This window comes from Pieris brassicae, chromosome 6, assembly GCF_905147105.1.
Source record: "Pieris brassicae chromosome 6, ilPieBrab1.1, whole genome shotgun sequence".
NCBI lineage: Eukaryota > Metazoa > Arthropoda > Insecta > Lepidoptera > Pieridae > Pieris > Pieris brassicae.
The window spans coordinates 11,354,674-11,381,176 of NC_059670.1; the positions used below are offsets into that span (position 1 = coordinate 11,354,674).

The following is a 26,503-nucleotide window of genomic DNA, read 5'->3' on the forward strand; positions in this document are numbered from 1 at the left end:
ATCTAATCCACAATTTTTAATATATTGCTTTTATATTATGTGTTGCCTATGTTCAAAGCCACTGGATAGCAAAGCAAAAAAGGTTACGGCTGTGTTGCCGGCATATAAGGGCTCTTTATTGGCGTATGAGAGATTAAACTCATAAAAATTGTCCAAACTTATTTAGTTTTTAACCAAACGTACTCACAGTCGTCTATTAAATCTCTAATTGTAGATTAAGCCGTCAACGTAATCGATCGCATGAATTTAGTTATGGGTTTATTAAAACTAGACACGAACTCTCAACTGAAGGAATTATTTGCGAGTCTATTGTTAGTTTTAGGATTTATTCTATTTCCCAAAATGATATAAAAGCTTATGGTCAAACCTAGAACATAACTATGAATTTGCGGAATTCTATATAAAACATTTAATATACATGTAACGGATAACAACAAGCATTGTGATAGATTCACCCCATGCCCGCGTAACATAGACACGTGGCAGGGGCAACAAAAGAGCCCCTCCAAGTACGCTTACCATAAAATTTAATAAAATAGAAATTCAATTTCAAAGTACTTTTTTGTTTGAGAGAAATTATGTTGCCTCTGTTAGAAAGAACTGTTTCAAGCATGAAGTGTTATTTGTACGTACATTTTCTCTCATCTCTAATCACATTCTTAAAAACAAAAGTCTCAGTAATGATTCTAAACTTTATACATTCTCAACCTGTCTTATGCTGATACGTAAATTACTCTTCTTGTGCAGTAGTTTAATTATAAGTATCATGAATAATTTCTTAAGTGAAATACCTAAAATTATTATAAGTCAAATGTAAGAGACTAGCTGCCCACACTTTTCATTTTTTGTATTATGTGTATGCGTTTTACTTTTCTTATCTATTAAATTGTAATGACCAGATATTTAGGTAAAATTATTGTCACCAGTAAAGGTTAATCGCGAGGAAGCCGGCATGTATTAAACAAACCCAAAACCTTGACTAATACTCACTAACTAAACAATTATAGGTTTTGACACTTGTCAAGCGACATTCCGTAAATATCACAAATAAGAGAGTCACCCCATCTACTCACCCTCACAACTAAAAATAACGGTATCGCACCTGAATTCAGTGAGACGACTCATGTGAACTAAATCTCATCAGTGTGAACATTGAGCACTGCTTTAATCAGAGCACCGTGTAATAGGAGCACCCTGTTTGTACCAGACGGTCTACTAATTTATAGGCACGTTTTGAGACTACGATCCTAAGATAGAACTATTTATTTTCCCCTTTATGAATACTATTTGGTCCACATGTCCGCATCTATCCATAAACAATAATTAACACAAACTACTACTAAACCTATGTTGTCCTGGTAGCAATCTCGAAGATCATGGATATAAATAAAATGACTTAAGATAGATAGATTTATTAATAAGATCTTAGAAGAGATAATTAAAATAAATCATTGGCGCTACAAATCTTTTGAGGTCTGGGCGTCAGGTTTCTCAATCTATTTCACGATCATTTGTCATTCTAATAGGCAAGTAGGTGGTTACAGTACCTATAAATTTGACGATTATGTAAATTATCCTATTCCTTGGGATTGATTTACATCAGTTATAATTTGTATAACTCAAAACTTGGCGATTATAAAAGAGAGGCGAAGAGTTCCTTGCCAGTTCGTCGTGCCCGCTCTTTACTTGCGAACTGGTAGTAAATGTAAATTTAGAAATACTTGGTTACCAATGTCAATTAAGTTATTTTGAGTTTGAGCTTGAGTTTGATTAGCCTCCTGTATCTGACACGACGGGTATAAGTCACTCCGGTTTCCTCACGATGTTTTCCTTCACCGTTCGAGCGAATTTTAAATGCGCACATAGAAAGAAAGTCCATTGTAGCACAGCCAATCGAACGTACGACCTCAGGGATGAGAGTCGCATGCTAAAGCCACTAGGCCATCACTGCTCTAGAATATAATCTTAATATATATATAAATCTCCTGTCACGATGTTTGTCCGCGATAAACTCCTAAACTACTTAACCGATTTTTATTTAAATTGGCACACCGTGAGCAGTCTGGTCCAACTTAAGAGATAGGATAGCTTAGATCTTTAATTATAATGGCAATTTTATATTATTGCAAATTTATTTGTCTATAATTAATTGACAGTCAGAATTATCTGTTAACTCCAAAAGATTCTAACAGATGTCGATACTTTTCGACTGGATTGAATAAGTAATCAATAGATGGGACTGCTATGGTAAACCGACAAACGTGTGATATAAGCTACAATTCAATATCATGATTACCACGTGTTATTAAGGCTAAAATATAAATTTAATTTATTTTGTACTAAACGAAATACCGTGAAATTCAATTATTTCTACTTTTTAAATTTTTGGTGTTAGCATAGCCAACCACGTGTTACTTAGACCGAAGTGCAAATCAAATTCAAATTATAGTGACGATAATACAGTGAAATTATTCTTTCGTGTCACGGTATTAAGGCTAACTAAAACCACATTAAGGAGAAACGAAGTTCGCAGGGGCAGCTAGTATATAATATTTATATATCGCTTTAAATATAATATCGATAGATTATGTTACTTTAAATGTTTAAACAATTTTCCTTAAGTAATGAAAAAGGTTCCTACATTAATTTGATGATATATTATTTGGTTTCCCAGTCTAAAGAAGTAAGGAGTAAAGACAAAGGCATCTAACGAGAGTTCACAAACAACTTTGTGATTGCTCTTCAGGTTTTCTTGAAAGAGGAAATGCAATTTAGAAAATTAGTAGGTTCCATTTCGTATTGCTTTTTAGATTTTCTGCGAAGTCGCTTGCTACTGAGCTTCAACTATTAAGGTAAATTACTGTTTAATTAATTAAGTATGCCTGCTTAGATTGGTAATAGGTATAGAGAAATTCGGACATTGACTGCCGACCTTCAGTAATTGGATAGGCACCGCGAGAATGAGAGAGAGAGACTTAGTTGACCATATTGAACGAAGAGCGATTCGAATCGTCAACGACCAGTCATTTTTCGACTTGATACATTGGCGTTGCGTAGAGATGTCTCTCTGCATCTTCTACCGCATTTACCACGGAGAGTGTTCAGAGAAATTGTTCGGAGGCGGTAACTCTTAACATCAGGTGAGCCTCCTGCCAGTTTGCCACATATGGCGGCCCACAGGTTTCTGTTTCGATTCTCAGCGAAACAACTGTGTCGTATTGCAAGACAGAGAAGGCTATTTAATGATATTCTTTATTGATTTACTAGCCCATACAACATTGATTTATTACGTAACTTTATAACGTTACATTTTTTAATAAAATATTTCAAAGTTAGTGAAATATTTCTAGCTCTAACAGAATTTGAAGTGTCGACTTATGTGAATTATGTTAATAATTATTACTCAATTATATTAATAATTTTAGTTACTTTTACTTAATTCCAATACCTATACTATACTATAGCAGTTAAATATTGCGATGAAATCTTGTTTGTATTGACAACCCTTGATGTTTGCTTAGTTCACTTAATAAGAACTTCCCTTACTACGTACTTAAACCAAACATTATTAACTCACACGTGTACGCTTCCCGTCCCTTTAGAGAAAAACTGAGAGATGTTTTGTTTTTGTTAGAAAGTACAGTACTAGACACAAAAACAAACAATTAAAATTATTATTATAACCAGGAATATTTAAAAAACTTATGTAACGAAATATACACCGCTGTTTGTCACTTAACTCACTAAGATTTTTATTTCAAATTTTAAAGTGCCTGTAAAGGCTCAGGCGGTAATGTCCTATGAACCACATATCAGGCTCGGTCCGTTGACGCAACAGGCAACACAGAAAAAACAAACTCAATACAGAATAATAACTAGTGAAATACACGCAGTAGATCTGTTTTTTGCCCCACTGGCTTGTTACAGATCAATAAAATAATACGGGAGTGTTCCAATTGAAATTTACTATAAAGGGCCATTTATTACATACTATCTTAACTCTAAGAGCTTATGTATTTCTCGAAGATATTATTTTCTGTTCTCTAATCTGAATACGTAAATGTGTTATTGGCAAAATGGAAAATTGCTAACAAATGAGCGAACACCAATAATAAATTAAATCTCACAGCCTAAGAACTCTTAAACGAATCGTATTTCACTTTGCCATTGAAATTATCATGAAATATTGAATGATTTTTTCAGAATATAATACACCGTGTTTGTAAAAAAATCAATTTGAAAGCTATTATAGAAATTTCCGTCATTAATAATATTGAATAAATATACTGTACGAGCTTTTTATTTATGAATGTAACCTAAATGACATTATATATAAATATTAAGAAGCTATGGTAAGTCACCCGTGGCTTCAAGGTTATCTTCTAATCTACACCTTCGTCTGAGGGCTTCTGGGTCGTGATCGTTGGATCACTGTATTGTGCGGCTTGTTAAGTTATACTTACCAACTAAAATGGTGCTTTGATATTTTTGATTTCATTAAATTTTGTTAGTGATTTGAAGTTACTTATTTCTATGGATTAATTCCAATTTTCAGTCCAATTCCAAAGTTAAATTATACGGTTAAAAATAAATGTTAAATAATAAATAACATCTCATCGCAATGAATGATTAATGAAACAAAATTTTCGTATTATTTAAGAAAGCATTTTAAAGCTCAGGGTAATAAAACATGTCAAATCAGGTCTGTATTAACATGTATAGAACATAGAATTACAAAATCAATTTTTAAAATCATAACTTAGAGACAGCGAGTTGTGATTTAGCTTTAGACTACGTAGACATTTTAAAAGATGTAAGCGTAAAGTCCGGTAGCAACTTTGTCTTACGCTATGAACAGAATATATAAACAATTCTTCACCTACTTTAAAAGCTTAAATTTAAGGTTTTTTGAAAGCTTAAAAGTCGGTGCAAACGTGTACGTTTCTAGTCAATAAATCACTTTTGCACGGTTCACCTACAAACACGTCGTAATTCAGTTATCAATAAAGGATCAATATAGCCTCACCCTGATCTTATTAATCTAAGGGAAGGCTGTTCCAGTGACAATCAATATTTGATTGAAGACCCGATATTCAATAAACTTAGGCTCAAGTGGATTTAAGATTCGTAAATGATGTTAAATTTAATACTTTGGAGTGCTTCAGTATTTGATTGACGCGTTTTGCCCATTGATACAACTATTCCCAGAATACCCATTGATACAATTATTATATTATATATTGGTATACTTTAAAAATCATGATTTTTGCTAGCTACAAGTATTTTTAATGGGCGGATAGATAGCACCTATTTGCTGTTGTTAATTTATCTAAGAATCCCTCCCCCCGTATACGACAAGATATTCACAATAGTTCCATCTGCCTCATACGAACACGAATTATCTGCGTAAATCGCCAATGTTTCGGGTTTTAGCTTACTTCAATACAATTTATGAAAGTGTAGACATTTTTCACCTTACCAAAGGAAAGGAAATATTTTAAGAAAGCGGGAAGAGTTTGACTTTTTTTTACCAGTTGTAAAAATTTCTTGTTTAAGGTTGAATTTCAGTTTTTTTAATCTATTAATGCACTTCACTACTATTTCTATTTCGTATACTTTGTTAAATATAATCTGTTTTAGCTTCATATATTGTCAAAGTGTTTTCATTTATAATATGTGTATGTACATTACTTTAAAATAAATAAATGATGAAATGAAATATGTCTGCCTCATACAACATAGGTTATAAATAATTCAGTTATACATATACGTACGTTGAAAATACATATAAGATTTTTTAATATGGCGTTAGTTCATTATAACTCAACAAAGAAAATACAATCAAATGCATCTTTAATTTGGTGCGACCTATAAATATATGGAAATGGAATGGGAAATGTCCGAATTTTCACAATATTGGACAACCCAACATTTTAGTTATGTAAATTGGTCACCTATCCATTTACGAAAAGGGATCATGTGGGTTGAGGAAACCGAAGTGTGGTTTAAATGGTAACTATTTTTAACCTGTTTAGGTAATACATATGAGTTCGTAATGCGTTCATAAAAACCTATCTGTGGTTATTAATTATTTTATAAAATTAAAATTAAATTATTGAAATGCATGGTTACTTAAATAACTTAATAACTTCGCCTGCTATTTGTATATTTTGACAGGAATTTGAGATCTCTTCAATGACAGTCGTTAAGGTTTATCGCATAAATGTTAGGTGGTCTGAAAAGTTAATAGGCTTAACATAGATGGCGCTACAACGTGTATATTTTTGAAAACTGTCGTACTATTAGTTTGTTATTTGGAGTGAAGGAAATTACAGTACTTTCTGTAAAGTCGACAAACAAATGGACGCGGTCGAGAAACTTGCCTTTAAAATATGTAAAGGCTGCGAAAAGTATGTTTTAAAAGGATAAAGACCGGTTATATTATAACTATTTGTGCAAATGTTGGGAATGTGTAAAGCCAGTTGTAGACGTTTTTAAAATTGAAGTTTAAAAAAAACTGTAAAGCAAGCTTCTTAAATATACAAACAGGAAATAAAACCCCTCTATTTTTTAATTTAACCCGAACCTAAAACAGTTTAAAACAGACAAAATATTCACTTTGTGACTACAGTTTCACAGCTATTGAAACTTCGTCAAACGTTTCATTTTAAAGTTTAGAAATTGTTTACTGGTGTTAAATTGCAATGCACTGCGCTTTATTGATAACTACAGCGAACCTGCGACTCTGTTTGCTGTTAGAGGTACAACTATATATCTATTTAAGGGCATATTTTTGTAACATCAGCAAAGACTTTCTATAGGGTTCGTATTAATATATTTAAAGAGCAGTGTTGGCCTAGTGACTTCAGCGTGCGACTCTCATCCCAGAGGTCGTAGGTTCGATCCCCGGCAGTGCCCAATGGACTTCCTTTCTTTGTACGCATTTAACATTCGCGTGAACTGTGTAGGAAAACTTCGTAAGGATAAGCTTGCTTAAGACCTACAAGTCGACGGCGTGTCAGGCACAGAAGGCTTATTACCTACTTGCTTATTAGATAGGCTATTAGACAGTTCATCATGAAACACATACACAAATCTCAGGCCAAGACCTAAAAAAGGTTATGTATATGTATCTATATATTTGAACTGGTTTATCTTCTCTCGTTCTGATCTATTTCTAGTCAATAATACCGTTATATTGAAAAGTAAGAGTCATTTCTGTTTTAAAAGTATGATCAAATTTCTCGACTACTCTTGTAACCTACCTGTAAATTTATTTTCCCACTCTCATTCAAAGGTGAAATGTAAAGAGGTTCCTTTGACATTTAAGTAAATCAACTCTATTTTTGGCATCTTACAATTAAGCAAGCTTAAAATTGTTCTTATTCTCAGTTAAAAAGAGACATTACGACATTTGTAGGCATAAATAATTTGCTTTTAACAGGTGTCTAATGTTTTGTTGTGCATGTCCTGATAATTCTTAAGACCAAAACCTAATAATCTATTTCGCTGGGAATGAAAGCGAGGTCGTGTGTACCACAAGAATATTATTGTGGCCAAATAACTTAATTACATTAGTAGATAGGATCATATTCTATTAAAGAGGTCGGCTTAGATGTTCAGACTTTTTGTGAAGAAAATGGAAATACTAATAATGAGAAAACTTGGATGGAAAAGGAAACATGAAGACTTGATTGTCTTTGATGAAGTAGTATCTCAAAAGATATTCGATCTTATTAATATTTAAAGTTATTTATAAAATCTTATATCGCGTTAATTTTCACGAGAGTGACAAAGAGAAACGATTCAATTTTTTAAATATATTTATTCGAATTTGATTTTTATTTCTAAAACGAACTTATTTCTTCTTATATTATAAATTGTGGGTAACTAGGTACAATTATTCCGTGGTAAATGATGCAAAGAAAATGTAGTTTTAGTGTAGTATAAGACCTTAAGTACCTATGCGTGAATGTATGAGAGTATGTGAATGTGTGTGCGTATTAGTCTGTATTTGAGATAGTGGCTGAGAGTTGTTAAGTGTGCCGTGTTGCGAATGTTAGTTTTTTTTTAAATTTAAAATAAGTTGGTTTTTTTTTCTAATAGGCAAGTAGTTGATCAGCCGTCTGTGCCTATCACACGCTGTCGACTTTAGGTACACGTCCTCCCGATTACGTATAACAGTAACTACATTTTGCCGCTAAGCAGATACATTCTCTATTTATTTCATACAACAATTGAAATTATAATACTAAAACAATTAGGTATACTTACCATATAGCTAAAGGTAGATTCTGCGATAGCTTAAACAGTCAACACAACATGGAAGTATAATTATTTTGGAAGGAAATATAATAAATTTTATCTGAAATGTCATATATATTCTGTTTTCTGGGAAAATAGTCTAAAAATATTCCGATGAATTGGCAAACTTCTCGTTCCTCCTATTCATTCACATTCACATTTAAAGCAAAAGACGAAAATTCAAGAACGAAGTGGATAGATTATCATCTTGTCAGCCTGAAATAGGACAACTGACAGACGTGACGAGAGGTCTTTCATAGCCCTTATCAGCACCTGCCAACTAAAACTATTATTTATTCGTGTCTGAATAATGTTTTATTATATTCTGAAATGAGCTTTTGTTACTTACCTTAAGACGAAGTTCTCATACATTGAAAGTGTCCTCCGAATGTCAGTATTTATAGAGAGATATATACTATACAAAATTAGGATGTATATATATAGGATTGTTAGTTGTACCTACTCAGAGTCGAGTACTACGAGTTTAAGGTTGCTTATGCAATTAGGTAAAGTTTGAAATGAGTTTTGTGCTTACAAACGCTTAACTGTTCTTTAAAAAAGTCAAAAAAAACAGTTACTAAGTACAAAATCATACATATAATCATTTAGGTAAAAGACTCAAAGGGTAATTACCATCTCAGGTTACACCGTTACACACAGACGCCTAAGTTACACCGTTTTCTATTACATGTAAAGTCTGAACTAACAACGACGAAGTTTGAAGCTAATTAAGCAGTCGGCCCTCCACATATCGCTAGATTCCGGTCATGTCAGACATCAAGGTCATGGGACACGAAAATTCTTGCTCTTGTATCCGTGCCCATACTTATAGATTGTATGAGTATATATCTCCGGAGATGGTCTTCGTCCGAATAGCCGTTCAAGGAATCGGGGGAACGTAACGTTTAAAAATGTATGAATTTGGTTGCTTTCTTGTTAATTGAGCTCTCAACTCTTTCTTCAGTCGGTAGCTCATATCCGTACATCGTGGTCAGCAAGGAAATATCTGGAGCAGACAATCCGTTTCCACCGATTTCTGTCCATTGCCTCTTTTATCATAGTTTTGAGGACGACGTGTTTTTCACTTGATCGGTCCATCTTCACGTGATCTTTTACCTTCTGTGTTACAAACCACGATCAGATTCTCTAAGTTTTTATCGCCTTGGCTGTCAGTATATGGTAGACAAGCGAGTCCGTATGCGGAGTTAGGCCAGGATGTATTACTGCGCTTCGGAGTCCACGGTATTCTTAGCATTCGCGTCCAGCACCGAATACAAAATAATATATTTTTTTTATATTCTTCGTGTTGGTTATGTTTTAAATACTAGTAGACAGTATACCTAATTTAAACGCAGTGTTGACCTTCGGCGTGCGACTCTCATCCCTGAGGTCGTAGGATCCCCGGCTGTGCACCGGGACTGGAATTTCTTAGAATAGGACTTTCTTTCTATGAGCGTTAACATTCGCTCGCACGGTGAAGGTAAACATCGTGAGAAAACCGATTTGCCTTAGATCCAAAAAGTCGACAGCGTGCGTCAGGCACAAGCTGGTCATCTACTTGCCTATTAGACTGACAAATCAAGAGATAGATACAGAAATCAGAGTTTTAGACCTGAAAAGGTTTTATTTTTTATATTATTTAAGTTGTTGTAGGTGTAGTACCTAGTAGCATAGTCGGACATGATACTACGTTGTTATTTTAGATGTTACTTAATTCGGTAGACAACTTCAGCTATGTACCTATCAAAATCTTATTCTAAATGATATGCGATATGTCTTATTGATTTCTTAGTAGTTTTTTTGATATCAGTGAACTCTGCGTAAGGGTTTAATTCCATAAAACAAAAAAGTGAATATTGAATCGGTTATTTGTAACAAGACAATTACAATGATAAATTCGACATAAATTTTGTGATTAGTGAAGAACAGAAAAATGTGGAACCCAAATTCAATGGACCATAGACAAATGGAGAAGAGAGTGATTGTTGGTCGCGTAAGACCAACGTGGGCAAGGAACCTTCCTAAAGCGAGGGATGATGATGATAGGTCCGATGTCAGCATGATGCCTCAAAGCGATCCGCCATCTCCTTCCGAACAATGGGACAAGCATGGGAAACTGGATGATAAATATGATGTTTTTGGAAAGGTATGTAAGATTATTGTAATAGGTATTGTCCTGGATATATCCTGGCGCTAATTCACTGTTCATCGTCTTATTTTTTTCGAAATAGCTATAATAATGTTTCATCATCATAAACATCATATTTATTTATGAGAACTAACTAAAAGATAGTACGTTACGGATGTATGTTTTATTTCAGGTTATGTTGCTGGGAGATAGCGGCGTGGGTAAAACATGCATGCTCGTCCGGTTCCGGGATGGCACATTTCTTGCCGGCAACTACATTTCTACCGTTGGAATTGACTTCCGGGTATACACTAGCTATAACAGTTTCCTACATTATCATGCTACAGATTGTTTTATCTTTTTTTCTAAATCTTTTAATTACAAACAAACGGCTTTTAAATGAAATGTCACTGGCTGAACATAATTAGCATTCCATATTATTATTAATAAACATTAGCAGGGGTTCCAAGTTCAAATGGACCAACGACAAGGATCACCGGCCAGCATGCCGCTCCGCTATTGGTGTTAAAGTTTGGCGGGCTTTTTCCGTTCCCGCCCCTACAACTTGACAGCTGTGATTGAATCGGCTTTGACTGAGTGATTTATTGCACCGACCATTTTTTGTTTTATTTTTTCAACATTGATTTATAGCACCCATTTCATGATGGTTAGTGGATGTGCGGTTTTAAACTTTTAAAGAGCCCAGGTAGATGAAAAATATGCGAAGACACCGTTAACATTTTACGAAGATATTAATTAAATTGGGGCCTTCTTATTGATATTAAACGCATTATTAAAATAATTAAACTTAAACATTATTATGTTATGGTACTTTCTTAGCATATTTGTTGGTAGCATACTTTCTTTTTAATTATCTTATCGATTTTAGTTGATGTACGTAATTCGTAATTCGAACAACATTGTACAGCTAACGCCATCTGTTGCAGAATAAAGTAGTTGCTGTGGACGGAATCAAAGTGAAGCTTCAGATATGGGACACAGCTGGACAAGAGCGCTTTCGTAGCGTCACACACGCCTATTACAGAGACGCTCACGGTGAGTAATAACGTTATTACTTTTAAACTACATAATAAAATTATAACATATTTAAAGTCAGATTTTTTAATTTTAATTTAGAACTAAATATCAATTTAAGATTTGATAATTATGATACTCGTGGCTCCATCTATGAGCAGTTTGTGTCAGTTGAGCCAATTTACATTTGTAATATGTTCAACGGGGAAACATGGTCAGAAATTTAAAAACCAAAATCATTTAATAATACTGTTTAGTAGGTTTCATTCGCCTTAACTAAATCTACACTGTGATCATTGTCAAAGATAAATAATCGAAAAGTTTTATTACGGTCCCTAATCACTTTGGCGAATAATTACCTATTATCCGAATATACCTTACAAATCCGATTAACGAAACGAAAAAAAAATAAGACAGCCATAACATATATTCAGATATGTCCTGACTATTGTATAATTGGTCAATGTGCTTAAGAAGTAGTAGAATTTAAATAACATCGATCGTTATTACAAATACCTAAGTAACAATAAAACTCTTTTGGCAAAAAAACGAGCACCTCAAGAAAATTTACGTTCAAAGGTCGATTTCAGTTAATTAAATGAAATTAATTGGCTGTATACTTATAATTGTGTAAATTAATACGCGTGAAGTGAATTCATTTCGATGAATTCTGTAAAGCCGATGCACATCACAGCCAAACCAAAGAAGTGGTCGGCAATAAAACAAGACGATTTTTCACTGATTACTAAATTCTTTTGGATAATTTCTGCACATTAAATAATTGATTTTTACTTTCTGCATTAAATACCTCTTATATGACCAATAAGGGTCATAAAAATAAAGCCCTAGTTGAAGAAGGTTATCCACAAACTTACGTGTCTCCGTGTCTAATTGTGAGTCGTTCAACTGTCCAATGGACTTGCCAACGTATCAAGAAACCGGTTCGATGAAAAGAAGACCCGGTTCGCGAAGAAAACGTTTCACAGAACCAAGCGATGATGCTGAATCGTAGGGCTTTGAAGTAAGAGAAGTGCGGTATTTGTGGACGGTCAGGAGAACACTTTTGGCCACCAATATCAGGACCCCCCGAGCCGTAGCCCTAAATAAAAGCACTGTGTTGCCCACCTTCAGCTTGGTCGAAACTCTGCTTCATGGATTCTGGAGAGTTGAAATAAAGTATTGTTTTCTGCTGAAGCTAGAATCCCTTTTGTGTGGAGAGGACCGATGCCGTTTTTTAGCGTTCCTAATAAAATACATGCGTGTGTAAAAAAAAACGTACCGGGACTTATATTTTTCATAATATGACCGAGTCACGGCCAAGTTTTCGTTCAGTTACTGTCTCTCTCTCATATGTTTCCACCGGTTTCTGTCTTGAGTATAGTTTTGAGGACGATTGAAAACGACGAACAGCCACGTTTTGGTAAACCTTTTTAAATCCCTACTATCTGGCTTTAACTCTTGTGAAGTCGTTTAAAAAGGTTAAATGAATAAATATAACTAACGACAAGTAAAAAAGCAGTCAGTATTGAATCTTTATCGTTTAAGATGTTTTATGGAATGATTATGTTTATCAGCCCTTCTCCTGCTCTACGATGTGACAAATAAAACCAGTTTTGACAACATTCGCGCGTGGCTCGGCGAGATAAGAGAGTACGCGCAAGACGATGTCGTCATCATGCTTCTAGGTAAAGACCTACTTTCTATCCTACGGTAGAATAAATCCAGTTGTAAAACTCTTTTGTTAGTCCAGGTAATATTTTGTAATAGGCTTTATAAATATTGTTTTGTGTTTGCTTGCTTGGCGTGTTTAAATATTAGTAGTATTTTTTAAAGTAATGAGCTTAATCTGGATGATACAACTGTATTTCTTGGAATCACAATAAATAATAACTTCATTAACGGATTGGACTTCGTTCTGCAGCTTATGCGGTTAAAAAGATTCGCTCACTTACTGATATCGATACAGCTAGACTTGGTTATTTTAGTTACTTTCACAACTTAATGACTTATGGCTCATTATGGGGTCATGCTGCTGAGGTCGAAACTATTTTCATCCTGCAGAAGAAAAATTATGTAAAAAAATATTATGTATGTATACAAAAATTGTGATTAGATTACTAGAATAGATCATACGCATAATGTTAACACTCGGAACAAACGCAAATTCCTGCAAATTCCGCGTAGGTACTAGACTATCTATAGTTAGTAATTCTTTTTTAGGAAAAGGGATAATCTTCTTTAAGAAAATCCCAAAGACTCTTAATAAATTTGAGAAGTGTATTAAAGAAAATCTGTGTAAAAAGGCTTACATTAAAGTTAACCATTATCTAGTTGATAAAAGGGCCTGGAACTAGTGCTAGACTGCTAGGCTACTTATAATAAAGTTGCGATATTTGATTTACAATAAGTGTTGTTTGCCATTTTTTATGATGATTTGCTATTTAAAGAGTAGCCAGGTACCTACCGATAGTTTTTTCCGCCGGCTTTTTCTCTCGGCCTACACCCTCTGTGTTCTTTGTCGATGAGAAGGGATGTATGCGATACAAATTTAATGACGTGGAATAATTTATACCTGTCTAATACCTTACGTACCATAATAAACATATTTTATTTTACATAGATTCTCAGTAACGGACTTTGCAAAAATAAAGCTTTCGATCCGTTGTTTATTTTTTATTATAATACTGAGTGGTCATTTTAAATTCATTCTTCGTCCTTAGCGACAAAATCTGATAGACTTTAAGATTCTTTGTCATATGTAGATAGATATATAATTAACATGAAACGGTAAAACCTTTAACGTTAAAGTTTTAAAATCTCTTTTTAACGCTTAGACTACTATTTATTTTTAAAATTATTAAACTCATCTAAATGTAATATAAATGTCTACTTAAAAGTGAATACGTAAAATATTAGCCATTACATTAATCTGTATCGACGTGGTCTTAAAAATAACCAACACATTTCCTTAAATACCATAGATAATAGACCGTTCTTCCAGGAAACAAGTCCGACAGCGGCCTCGAGCGGGCGGTGAGGCGGGAGGAGGGTCAGCGTTTGGCGCGAGAATATCAAGTCGCGTTTATGGAGACATCAGCAAAAACCGGGTTGAACGTAGAGGCGGCGTTCGCTCATGTTGCACGCGCTTTGGTCGTGAAAGCGGATCCCGCTGACCCGGCGCGTCTGGCCGTGCGCGCGCAGCCCTCGCAAGAACAACGCTCTAGCTGCCCGCCGTGCTCTTAAGCGCCATTTTAAAATCGAACGCGTTTAAAAATGATTCAGGACCAAGGTCGTATTTTGTAAATTGTTGTAAAATAAATGAAATGATTGCACAAATATGCATTTATATAAAACATTGTACAGGCAGAGATGACCGGCTTATTTTACATATCTTGTAATTTTACCTAATAAAATTATACATGGTCTGTCAAGTTGTGGAAATCCTATGTATCTATTTATTTCAGTTTATTCTCCTTTGCAAATCTTGCACAAAAGCTTAATACATTTTACCAACCTAGGTTCATATTCCTTTTAAAAATCAATTATAATTTATGTGTTTAAATTGTTTAAGCAAGCTTTTATCGGTGTTAACGTAGCTAAGGTTTATAAAAATGTATCAATACCCTTATTGAAATAATATTAAGTGTACCTAAATAAAAAGGAATATTTTTTTGTTTTATAAATTCATATCATATAATATTAAGTCTACCTTAAAACTTAACAAATGCTAAATTAAAAGAAAACTATATAAGAAGCTATGAATTATTAAAAAAAAAAACATTAATTTATATGTATTAATATTTAAAAAAAGCGCTACACAATTACCTACACTTTAAATTAATATAAATTTCCTATTTATATTAAGTAAAAGATTTATAGTTTTTTTCATAAAAGAAAAATAAAAAATATAGAAATGTATTTACAAATTTACATTTAAACATCGTATTCACACATAAAATCTTTAACAATAAAAACAATTGTTAAATGATATCTATGATTGCAATAATATTATAATAAAAACTATGTACTTAAGATTATGATACATTGTAACCTAATTAATAATAACTATAGGAAGTATCACTCTAAATTTATGTTATATCTTCAATGTTGTAGCATTAAATGCGTGTTGCTTACGCAAAATATTGAAATAAATAAGCATTTGTCATATTTTGTTTCATTTTGTATTATAATTCTACATCCTTCAATTCTCCTAATAGAGAGACGTTATAATTTTCTTGAGCAAGACTATAGCAATAATCTAATGTTTAAATCTTCTGGTTTTTGCGTTCCAAATTAATAATTTTACGTCTAAAAAATTTTGTATGATATACATTAAACTAAACTTTGAACGTAAAAAATTTCAACGAAACGGACTTAACATTTAAATTTCGCGCGTTATTTGGCAGCTGTCAACATTAAGAAAATTTAAATCTGGCGCCATTCTTGAAAGGTTGTCAGCACTGCGACGCAAACATTTAAGCAGAGATAGCAAACAATTTTGACAATTCGAATATATCTTTTGGGTATCCTTATACGAATAGAATATCTAATATAAATGATTTATTTCCAATGATATGCAAACAAAATAACAATATTAACTTTTAACCACTAATAAATATACTTTTAAATTAAAATGCAACTAGATAAAATGTAACTTTTTATGAAACACGAATTTATTATATTGTCTTAAATGTGATTTGTTAGTACAATATAAATAATCTAACATTATTCCCTGATAGTAAAAATCATACTTATGTGTAATACTAATATTAAAAGATTGCCCTGCACTAAGGTTTGCAATCACTGCTATGTATCCCTTTTTTCCGTCACGTTGTCAGCATTGTCAACTTAGTACACGCACATGCGCAGAACGACAGGTGGTCGGCGAGTCGACCCTGCCATAGCGACCGAACATCGACTTCTCATGCTCATCATCAGCCGCTGTCGTGCTCAAGCAAGAGCGATATGCAGTGCTTTGTGTTGAAGTGCTCGTGGTGACATGGCGTCTTTATTTTAAATATTGTGAAAGGTGTAAATTGTGAAAAAATTGTGTTTATTTACAATGAGTGTTAATTATGATCGTGTTTGTAGACTGTGCTTGTCATCTCGAGGTGAATTACTGCCGATATTTCCTACCACCAGTTCGGATGACTCGGAACCTCTCGTCCTTGCTGTGAAAATTAATGATTGCGTGTCCGTTCAGGTAAGAATACCTATAAATAAGTAATAGAACGGAGTTTTAAGTGAAAGTAGACCCTCGGTATAAACGAGAACTCGTCATCCGCCTCTGTTCGATTTAATGACAGGCAGTATGTCTAGATGGAGATGTCGTAAGATCGTCCACCATTTTGTAATGCCCCACGGCCATCGTTCGAATCGTGACCGCGTTGCAACGTATTTCGTGGAGCCGACGAGGTGTGCAACGCCTGATGAGGGTCGGGTTTGGCATTATTCCCGGGGGCCTGGACGGGAGGGGTCCGCATGGCGTTGGAAGCGAGCGTATTGATTTATCTAGAGCAGGTTCGTGCAGCTCGTCTCTCGCCTGAGGAGCGTCGCTCTCGGCGTCAGTGTGCTAGGCATAGATGTGTGTGTGAGACTATTGAGCGGCAACCCTTGTGGGGCTCGCTGGACGCCGTCTCGCATGTAGTTATTCGGTCGAAGAGCAGGCGCTCGTCGCCGCCCGTCGTTCGAGTTATACCTACGCCTACTTACTAAGTTTGTCGGTTTCTCCTCGCGCCATATCTATAGTATGTGAGTCGCGGTTTCGCTCGTCATACACTGATGGAGTGCGCGTATCTTTGTGCCATTGAAACTCGTAACACGTATCATTATTTTTTCAGATAAACGAAAATGACGAATTGCCAACTAATGTCTGCAGAAAATGCATGGATAATGTCAATAACTGGCACATATTCAAGTCAGTTTGTGAAAGGACACAAAACAAACTACAATCTCTGATTAATAATGAGAGCAGCCATCTAGAAGAGGTGAGGTTATTTTCTTTTTAAATTTTAGTGCTAAACTGATTTTTCCAGTTGCTCTGTTTATTTACATTATGAAATATGGTTTTTCAGATTCATATTAAAACTGAACCAAATGAGGGATTATCTGATGGAGGCTATGATGATGGAGTGGTTATCAATGGATCATATCCTGATGATGAAGTAAGTTATTATATTTTTTAAACTAATAAAGTGTCTATTATGAAAATTAATATAAGTGTAATTATTTATCCTGTTAGGTTAGGTAAAGTATAGGACTTATTCATGTCAAGGTCATCCAATACTTGGAATACTTAAGGTGGATTTTTATAATGAATACTTATTAATTTATTTTAATAAGCTAAAATGGTACTTTATTATTAAAAAGATGTAAATTTTTTCAGACAGCTGCATCCTCAAGCAAGATTCAACCTGAAGGCCCACCAATATTGGCATCTTTGGGACTCACTCCGAGAAGTGATAAGGTAATAAATATATTTATTACTTATATTCTTGGTGTTGCTTTACACCTGATGAATGTGCCATTTCCACTTTTTTATGCTTTTGTGTTTTATTAGAAAATAAGAAGAAATAGAGAATAGTTCAACTGAATTATTTTATTCGCAGAAAAATATAGATCCTCGAATGGACTGGCAACGAGTTCATGCTATACTGGATATTATAAAGGACGATGAAGTTATCGATTCTCTCCAGTCCACTGAGGAATATGAATTTTCTCATATATCAGATCACGACTCTGACATTGAAACAGAATTAAAGGTAGAAATTCCCGCTGCATACAGAGATTCCAAAACTGGTTATATTTGTAAGAACAAAATTGTTCTATCAAAATTGCCAAAGTTATCTTTAGCCGAAAATATAGGTAAAATAAAAGAAGTATCACAACTGCGAAAACGGAACATACACACAAATGGTGTGAAATGCTATCCTAGACCAAGAGATGCGTGGCAGATGCTCATGAGTGATGATTTGCTGGAATTAATTTCCACATCTACCAACGAACATATTTCCAAGTTCAACAATCTTCCGACCACTATGAAAGAAATCAAAACTTTAATAGGTATTCTCTATTATCAAGGCATCATGAGACCAACTCATGAGAAATGTAGTGACCTCTGGGACTTTGGACCGATATGCATCCAGAGAGCTATGAAATATCAGCGGTTTAAAGTTTTACTTGAAAACATTCACTTTGATACAGAAAATAACTCTGGAATGATGCAATTGGACATAATGAAGCGCATAAGAAAAGTATTTGAAATATTTGCTATGAATTGTCGCACATCCATGGAGATTGGGAATATTGCAGTCATAGACGAGACGCTGTTGCCCGTTCAGGGCCCTTGTCCTCTAAGATATAGTATAAAAAACAAGAAAATTAGAAACGGCATAAAAGTTGTGCTTCTTGTAGACCCAAACAATTTCTACATCAGCAATTTAGATGTCATCTCAGACAGTTATTTTGGGAGAGAAGACATTGCCATCAAATTGGTGCAGCACTTGGGGGGTAGTGGACGCATCATCATAATGGACAGTTGGTTCACATCTATTAATTTAATAGATACGCTTAGGAAAGAATACAGCTTATTCAGCATTGCCGCACTGAATCCTAACGATGAAACCATTCCTCCGATCTTCCTTTCTTCGTATAGAAAATGCAAACCGGTCCTGAATGGTTTCATCGACGACGACACGGTTCTGACGTCCTTTGTGAGTGCTAATTCCAAGATTGGCAATATATTGAGCAATGACCCGAGTCACTATAAACGATCCCCGGCTCATACGGTCGTGTCGGAATATAAAAGATACAAGTCCACCGTGGAAGTCGTGGATGTCTTGATGCATTATTGCACAACTATGCAGAACACCAACGATTGGACTTTATCCTTGTTTTTCATGCTTTTGAATATTGCATCGGTGAACGCTCAAGTATTATGGAGTGTCAGCAATAGTAGCGCTGTCTCGAACCGTCGTAAATTTATTCGCGAGTTGGCCTCGAGTCTACTGGAAACTATAGATGTAGGCCACGACTCGAGCGAGTTGTTCGCTCTCAAGAGACCGAGGCTGAACCCGGTTGAAAATAGAGTTTCGTACAATAATAGGAGGAGATGTCGAATTTGTATCCAGACTTCTAAGAAAGACAGACGAACCACACAGACCTGCCTCAAATGCGGCATATCTATTTGCAAAGAACATACAGTTTGCGTTTGCACTCTTTGCCCGCCTTAATTGGTTTTCACTTAAACTTAACTACAAATATTTACCCCAGCAATTATTCCAATAAAAACATTATTTCTGTCTAAGTCATTGCATAATTCAAAGGCAAAAGCCTATCAAAATGGTAACAGAATCTTAATTATATTAAATGAGAAGGAAATTTAAGTATTTAATGGATTTACTGTTTAAATAGAGGGTCTTAGGTAATTAATCAGAATATTTAGTCTCATTGTAAAGCATAAATTTCTGTCTTACTATTTTAATATACTGACATGTAATAAGAGCCTATTCTTCAAAATACCAAATAATATGCTTCGAAGTAAAACAAACTAACCGGACCTCATTAAATTATGAGAAGTTCATCGACAATGTTTAATTTTTAAGAATCAACCTTTCCTGTTTGTTTCTCTAATATTTTCATCTTGTTTTTTTCTTCTTTATGTAATGACACATATAACATGACACAGATAACATTGTACGAGTTGTGACATTCTAGAAAAAAGTTGTCTAGTGTTTTAAGTGTCTCTTATAGTAATTATGAATTAGATTCAGATAGATAAATGAATAGATTAAAATCCCCTTTTTATACATTATTTGTCTGGACTAAAACAAACCTAATTAATAACATTTTACTTAAGTTTTATTTTATTTAAACCAGAGACAACTTGTAGCCGTTTTAAGCAAGTGTTTGGGAATTTCAAGAACATGTTTTGTTTAAAACAATACGATCAGAAATTACCGTACTTACTCAATAGTTTACCCGAGGACATAAGACGTGCCTACTTTTGCTAAATTAAAAAGTTTATTAATGTAACCTAATTTAATAATTTATAAGCTATGTTTATATGAAGCGAGTTACCTGCAGCCAAATTGCTTTAACAGTTTTGCAGGGCATGGTTTAAATGAAAGTGTAACTGTTTATGAATAAATATATTACATACATACATATACATACCATGTTTGTTTTGGAAACAATACATAAAATGTGGTGACTTGAACAGAAACACAAAAAAGTCCTCTCCCTCGTCAGGATTTGATTCACTGATCTTAGTGCTTCAGGCCAAATTTTCTGATTTTACTGAATGTAGCAAGACATTAGTTGAATGTATAATTCATTTTTGATTGGTTACCAATATTTACATTAATTTGTTTAAAACAAAGTGTTTTTTTTCATTTGATTTCAGGGTGTCGAAAGCGATAAAGATGAAGAGGAAATGGAAATGGAAGACGAGGAGATGAACGAGGATCAGGCTTTTAATGCCCCTAATGTACCCGAAGTGTCCATCACCGTGATGCGTCCTTCGGGCGAGACCTTACACGCGCGTCAAGGAATCCAACAACTGGCGTCTAAAGACTGTCTCGTGTGCGGCCGCTCTTATAGATATTCTCACAATGCCAGGCGACATGAACTGACAGCTCACAGCTTCGATAGGTATACAAACAAAATAACGGCCAAAAAATCACATAACCGGATGCAACCGAAATTGCGACCCAACCCATTTAATCCTAAAGCACGGTTGATGCCGAATCCCATCAGCCATAAGATGCAACTCCAACTGCCCCAACTACAACAATCTATCAAACTTATGCCTAAGAAAATAATCCCACCGAAACCGATTCCTATCAGGAGCCTCAAGCCTTCGCAGAACAGTTTGCCTTATCCTTTACGTATCAAAGCGCTTAAAGATTTGCAAATTAAAAAGAAGGAACCTCAAATATTGAAAACGCTACTCACGACCAAACCGGAGGTTTTGGTATCTGAGCCAGAAATTATTAACTCGGGGCCCGAAAGCCCCGAAACGTTGATATCCGAACCGGAGATTGCCTCATTCCAAGTCGAAACTATCTTGTCTGAGCCCGATGGATTCATCAACCAAGACGACGCCGATAAAGAGGACGACGTCCAAAATCATAACCAGAATTACGACACGGTCGATATGGACTCAGAAAATGAAATTGAAATCGCCCGTCAACCTGATAATGAGGAAGAAACTGAAGTTCGGCCCGAGAACGAAGCAGAAGAAAACTATAACGAGGAAGAAAATGCGGGAGACGAGCAACAGAATGATTTAGGCAAAGAAAATGATGGTATCGATGAAAGTCAGGAGAAAGTATCCGAAGAGCATCACGAGGATGGCGAAGAAGATGCAAAAGAACCCGAAGAAGTGGACAAAGACGTCGATGACAGTCAAGAAAATTATGAATACGACCAAGACGGTGACCCTCCAATAGCCCCTGTCGTGGAAATAAACGAAGATATACAAAATTCGTACAACAGCGAAGCTATTGAGAACGAAGAAGAGGAATTGGAAGATTACACCGCCGACGACGGTGGAGATAGAGAAGAAGAGGCCAAAGAGCTGGATCCGGACAAACAATACGTTACGAAGACGCAAAGAGAATTCATACTCAAATATCGGGACATAATCGAACAAATCAATACGCAGAGATGTCTCTGCTGCGATAGAGAACATCCTCGTAGAAAAGCGGTCATCCAGCATTTGCAAAAAAACGGGCACAAAGTCCCCAAGCACACGTGCTACAATTGCGTCGTTACATTTTCTCATATCGGTGCTCTGCTGAGCCACATGCGGTCGAACTCTTGCACAGATTTGTGGAAAATCATCTACAAGGAAGGCGGCATCACCGACGATCAAGTGATCGACGACGAGCCAAAGGTTAAAGTGCAATACAAAGACATTCTCAACGCGAGGTCTTACGCCTGTAAGCTGTGTCCAGCTAAATTCCAATTAAAACAACTGATAATGAAGCACGTGCTCGACGTCCACGAGGATGGCCAATCGCACGTAGTTCTCGCGTGCGTACATTGCGGCTCACGATTCAAAGATAAATCTATTTGGAAGAAGCACATCCGCAACGGCGAATGCACCGTGTACATCGCGTGCGATCTGTGCACCGAGAAGTTTGGCAACGTGCAGGACTTTAACGAGCACGCCGTGGCCGTCCACGCCGGCAATTTCGATCCCGACAGTCAGAGCAAGTGTATCGACGGACGACCGACGGATTGCCCGATATGTGATAAGAAATGCTGCTCTTATCAGGCCCTCGTGAAACATTTGAAAGCTATTCACAACGAAGAGACCCCCCACTACTGCCAACACTGCGAGGCAAAGTTCGAACATGCCGCCGATCTCGACAAGCATACCTACACGGAACATTCTCTCAAGATGCTGGGAACTCATGCCTCGGAGCCGGACATGTCGCTGGTGAAAGAAGAAGCTGAGGAGTACCATTACTCGTGCACCGAATGTAATGCCATATTCGAGACGGTCGACGCGTGGACCGACCACCAGGTCGCTGAACACAACCAGGTCGCGCATCACTGCGACCAATGTGAGAAGAAATTCTTGCGGCCCTCCGAACTGGCCGAGCACAAAAACAGCCACTTGCGTGTCAAATTCTATCCGTGCAGTTTGTGCGGAAACTCTTACAGTAGTCCTCAGAAGCTGTCTCAACACGTCCAACAGACTCATCCCGGATCGAGCACCATAGGTGCGGGAGATACAGATTTCTTCTGCGACATATGTGTCAGAACATTTAAAAGCCGCCAGGCATTCTCGAATCATATGCGTATTCACGCCAAAGTTCCATCCAATAAGAAAAGGCCGGGCGATTCCAGGAGTTTTGCTCCACAGATTATCGGTAAACCGATTCATTTTTCAATGATCCAACCGGGATTCAGTCCGTTCAAACCGAACTGTAACGTGCCCAACGCTCCCTATTCTTGTGATATTTGCGGAAAAGGTTTTATGCATAAGAAAAATATTTGGAAGCATAAGAAGGTGTTGCACGCGGACCTTTTGAACGACAGACACGACAGCGAGGAGAACACCATGCACGCTTCCACGGAGGAGGACGAATACAACCCCGACGAGAATGGGGCTATTCTATCGACACCTCAGTTTAACAGTTTTAACTTCGCCAACATGACCAACTCCATGCAATCGACGCCCCAAGAACCCATGCAGTTCTCGTGCGAATTGTGTTACAAACGCTTTCCGCTCAAGACTAGTTTGTGGAAGCATAAACGCGCCAAGCACGGCATCATCAACCCTTCGGCCACCGACACTTCGGTCGAGGTCAACAACAGTCGCTCCAGTTGTACCATTTGCAAAATATCTTTCGCCGATAAGAAGTCCTATTACCGACACAGAAAGAACGTCCACAAGTCGACGGTTCAAATGTGTAAAATATGCGGAAAGCCATTGAACTCGACGCTGGAGCTGTACGAACACTTGAAATCCGACCACGCGCGAGAACTGTTAGGCTACAACTCCTCTCAAGGCCCCGGAAAGTCTCAGGAGATGACTCAGGAGGTGGAAGTGGAGTTCGAGGAGCGAGAGACTGAACGCCCCGATCCCAACGCCGAGTACCAAGCCCGCTATCCGTGCGACACCTGCGGAAAGCAATTCGTGGGTTTGCTGGCGTTGCAGAACCACCAGTGTATCAATCAGCTGCCCCAGCAGCCGCAAACTTTCGACTGCGAAATATGCCACAAAAGCTACATCTCAATCGCGGCGCTGAAGAGCCACCGCGGATGGCACCTGCGCTCCCCGGACGGAAAGGCGGCTGCCAACAACTCGGGCCTTTGGATGCCCCAGAACAAAGTGACCAGCAAAGTCAGCAAATACGAAGTCGTCGACGCCTCTCAGCTGGCCCGCGTCTCCCACACCACGACGTCGGCCCCCTCACCCTTGACCAAGCGCAGGCTGCCCCCGGAGGTCGAGGTGACGGTAGTCAACCCGAATAAGAAGTTGCGATCCGACGACTCTGGCGAGATGGACCAGTCGACGAACGCGTCCGGGCCTTCGGACGACAGATACTGTAGGATATGCGACCGAGAGTTCACCAAGCGGGCGGCCTACCAGCGCCACATGGACGAGGTTCACCAACCGAACTCGGTGTTCTGCCCCGTCTGCGACAAGAGCTTCACGCGCAAGAGCACACTCATAGTGCACATGAAGAAGCACTATGACGCCGGGGAGGGCGGTTCGGCCAACCTGCAGGACGAGGAGGTTTCCGCCTGCGAGGTCTGCGGGGAGCGCTTCGACGACGCCGACGCACTGAACGCGCACCGCGAGACGCAGCACGGCGACGAAGAGTCGGCCGGAGACTCGGAGGACGACGGCTCCGCTCCGCCGGCGCAGCCCGGCGAGTTCACTTGCGCACAGTGCGGGGACGGGGTGGCCACGCCACGCGACCTCATCGCCCACCGCACCATGCACGCCACGCCCACCAAGTTCTTCTGCAACATCTGCAAGGTGTACTTCGCAAGGGCCATCGATCTCTCTTCGCACACGCGGGCCAGGCACTCGGACAACGAGAAGGTGTTCTTTCCGTGCGCCATGTGCGACCGATTCTACATGAACAAGAAGAGCCTGCAGCGGCACATCGAAATGGCTCACTGATGATGAGAACTGGTTCGGAGCCAGTTCGACTTATAAATTTGGGCACTAAACTGCCGACGGACGCATGCGGCGTGAGTGGTCCCGATCTGTAAATACGTTTTGTATTACTCGAGTGTAGAAGTTCTTTTATTGGCATTCCTTTTCCGTTCTCCTCTCCTTCGCGGTCGATCTTTATCAATCTGCTCATTTTGTGTTATTTATTTTTAATTTCAACTATTCAATTCGTAATACAGTTTAAGTTGTTTTAGTCGTAGGCTATTCTAAGTTGGGTCTTTTGCGTTAGGTTTAGTCTAGATATATTGTTATTTTGTAATTTTAATTAAGTCAATACATTTCCGTATTTAAAATACTGAAATAATGGGCCAAAATTTGCTTTTAGTCACTACAAAAATTGTTTTGTCTTCGAATTTCGAAAATAGAGCTTTTTAGTTATAAGGCAGCGGCGCCATCTCCGAGAAGAATGATTAATGACTCTCAAGAGTGTTAATGCGGAAATAACCGACGTGGCGACAAAAATCGTTTCGGACCTTCTCTCGAAGGTGGACCGAAACCTTAGGGTTTTTAATAAATATTTTATTTAGGTTATGTAAATACGTTTGACTACAAATTAGGAATTTATTGAGTTGATTTGAACTATTTTAGGTTTCCATTAAAATGTACTGATTATTTTATAAAGGTTACTTTGTATATTTTCTACTCGTAAGTCAACCACAAATTTGCATCGTCTCATCTATGGCGATGTAATCGATCGAAATGTTCAATTTCGGTTAATCGTTATGTTAAAGCTTTTATAGAAAATTGAACTCGTTTAACATTTATATTAAACAAATCACATGTATGATTTGCATCCAAATTATGTGGTTCAACTTAAGTAAAATATTGTAATAGTGCCTTTTTGATACGTAGCAGAAATACGGAAACTATGGTGGCCGTAGTGAGGATATGGTAACGGCTGGAACAATATATTTAACATTTTAGAAATAAATATAGCTTATGTTACTCGGGGATAATGTTGCATTCTAACGGTGAAAGATATTCTTGACAATGAGAATACAAATTTTTCCTCTTTAGATGCTTATTATATCAGTCAATTGTTAAGAGCAAATTTACGATATTAAAGTTTTTCTATATTCGCGATAGTTTTCGTTCATTCGACGAAACTCCATAATTTAATAATTATTGAACTACGGTGTACGTATTGAAACTATTTGAAGTGAATCAGATAATTTATGTCTTTATGACGCTTTGTCCATAGATGAGGTGTACTTTGTCATCTTTGTGGTTTCATGAATAAAGCGACTTAAATAATACTTTGTTTTATTTACATGTGTGCCCACACAATGTGTTTACCATTATTTTCATGTGATTGTGAGTGTGATTTTATATAC

General features: G+C 36.9%; 2 protein-coding genes across 6 annotated transcripts in view; both read left to right on the plus strand.

The window, feature by feature from the left end:
• The window catches only part of LOC123711416 (ras-related protein Rab-37), a 33,125-nt gene extending 18,007 nt beyond the window's left edge, over positions 1-15,118 (plus strand). For 2 of the 4 annotated variants that reach the window (XM_045663994.1, XM_045663993.1), the window contains exons 4-6: positions 11,380-11,488; positions 13,042-13,152; positions 14,469-15,118. In XM_045663994.1, coding sequence (XP_045519950.1) covers positions 11,380-11,488; positions 13,042-13,152; positions 14,469-14,710 — 462 coding nt within the window. In that variant the 3' untranslated portion in view covers positions 14,711-15,118. Of the gene's footprint in view, positions 1-10,099; positions 10,451-10,625; positions 10,737-11,379; positions 11,489-13,041; positions 13,153-14,468 lie in introns of all 4 variants that reach the window. The other 2 variants (XM_045663992.1, XM_045663995.1) reach the window with 2 other exon arrangements.
• A 1,226-nt stretch (positions 15,119-16,344) lies between these two features.
• On the plus strand, positions 16,345-26,423 carry LOC123710551 (zinc finger protein 850-like). Of its 2 annotated transcripts, none has more exons than XM_045662520.1 (5): positions 16,345-16,670; positions 17,308-17,454; positions 17,542-17,631; positions 17,853-17,933; positions 20,871-26,423. In XM_045662520.1, the coding sequence occupies exons 1-5, from the start codon at positions 16,530-16,532 to the stop codon at positions 25,113-25,115; spliced, it is 4,704 nt and encodes a 1,567-aa protein (XP_045518476.1). In that variant the 5' UTR covers positions 16,345-16,529; the 3' UTR covers positions 25,116-26,423. The 2 variants fall into 2 exon arrangements, with proteins under 2 accessions (XP_045518476.1, XP_045518477.1); XM_045662521.1 differs by lacking the exon at positions 16,345-16,670 and adding an exon at positions 17,173-17,214.
• The last annotated feature ends 80 nt before the right edge of the window (positions 26,424-26,503 follow it).

Bases quoted from the DNA above. Each gene is read 5' to 3' on its own strand.
- LOC123710551 (XM_045662520.1), top strand. From the start codon at position 16,530: ATGAGTGTTAATTATGATCGTGTTTGTAGACTGTGCTTGTCATCTCGA. The intron at 17,632-17,852 runs GTAAGTTATTAT...AAATTTTTTCAG, and splicing joins GATCATATCCTGATGATGAA to ACAGCTGCATCCTCAAGCAA. The intron at 17,934-20,870 runs GTAATAAATATA...ATTTGATTTCAG, and splicing joins TCACTCCGAGAAGTGATAAG to GGTGTCGAAAGCGATAAAGA.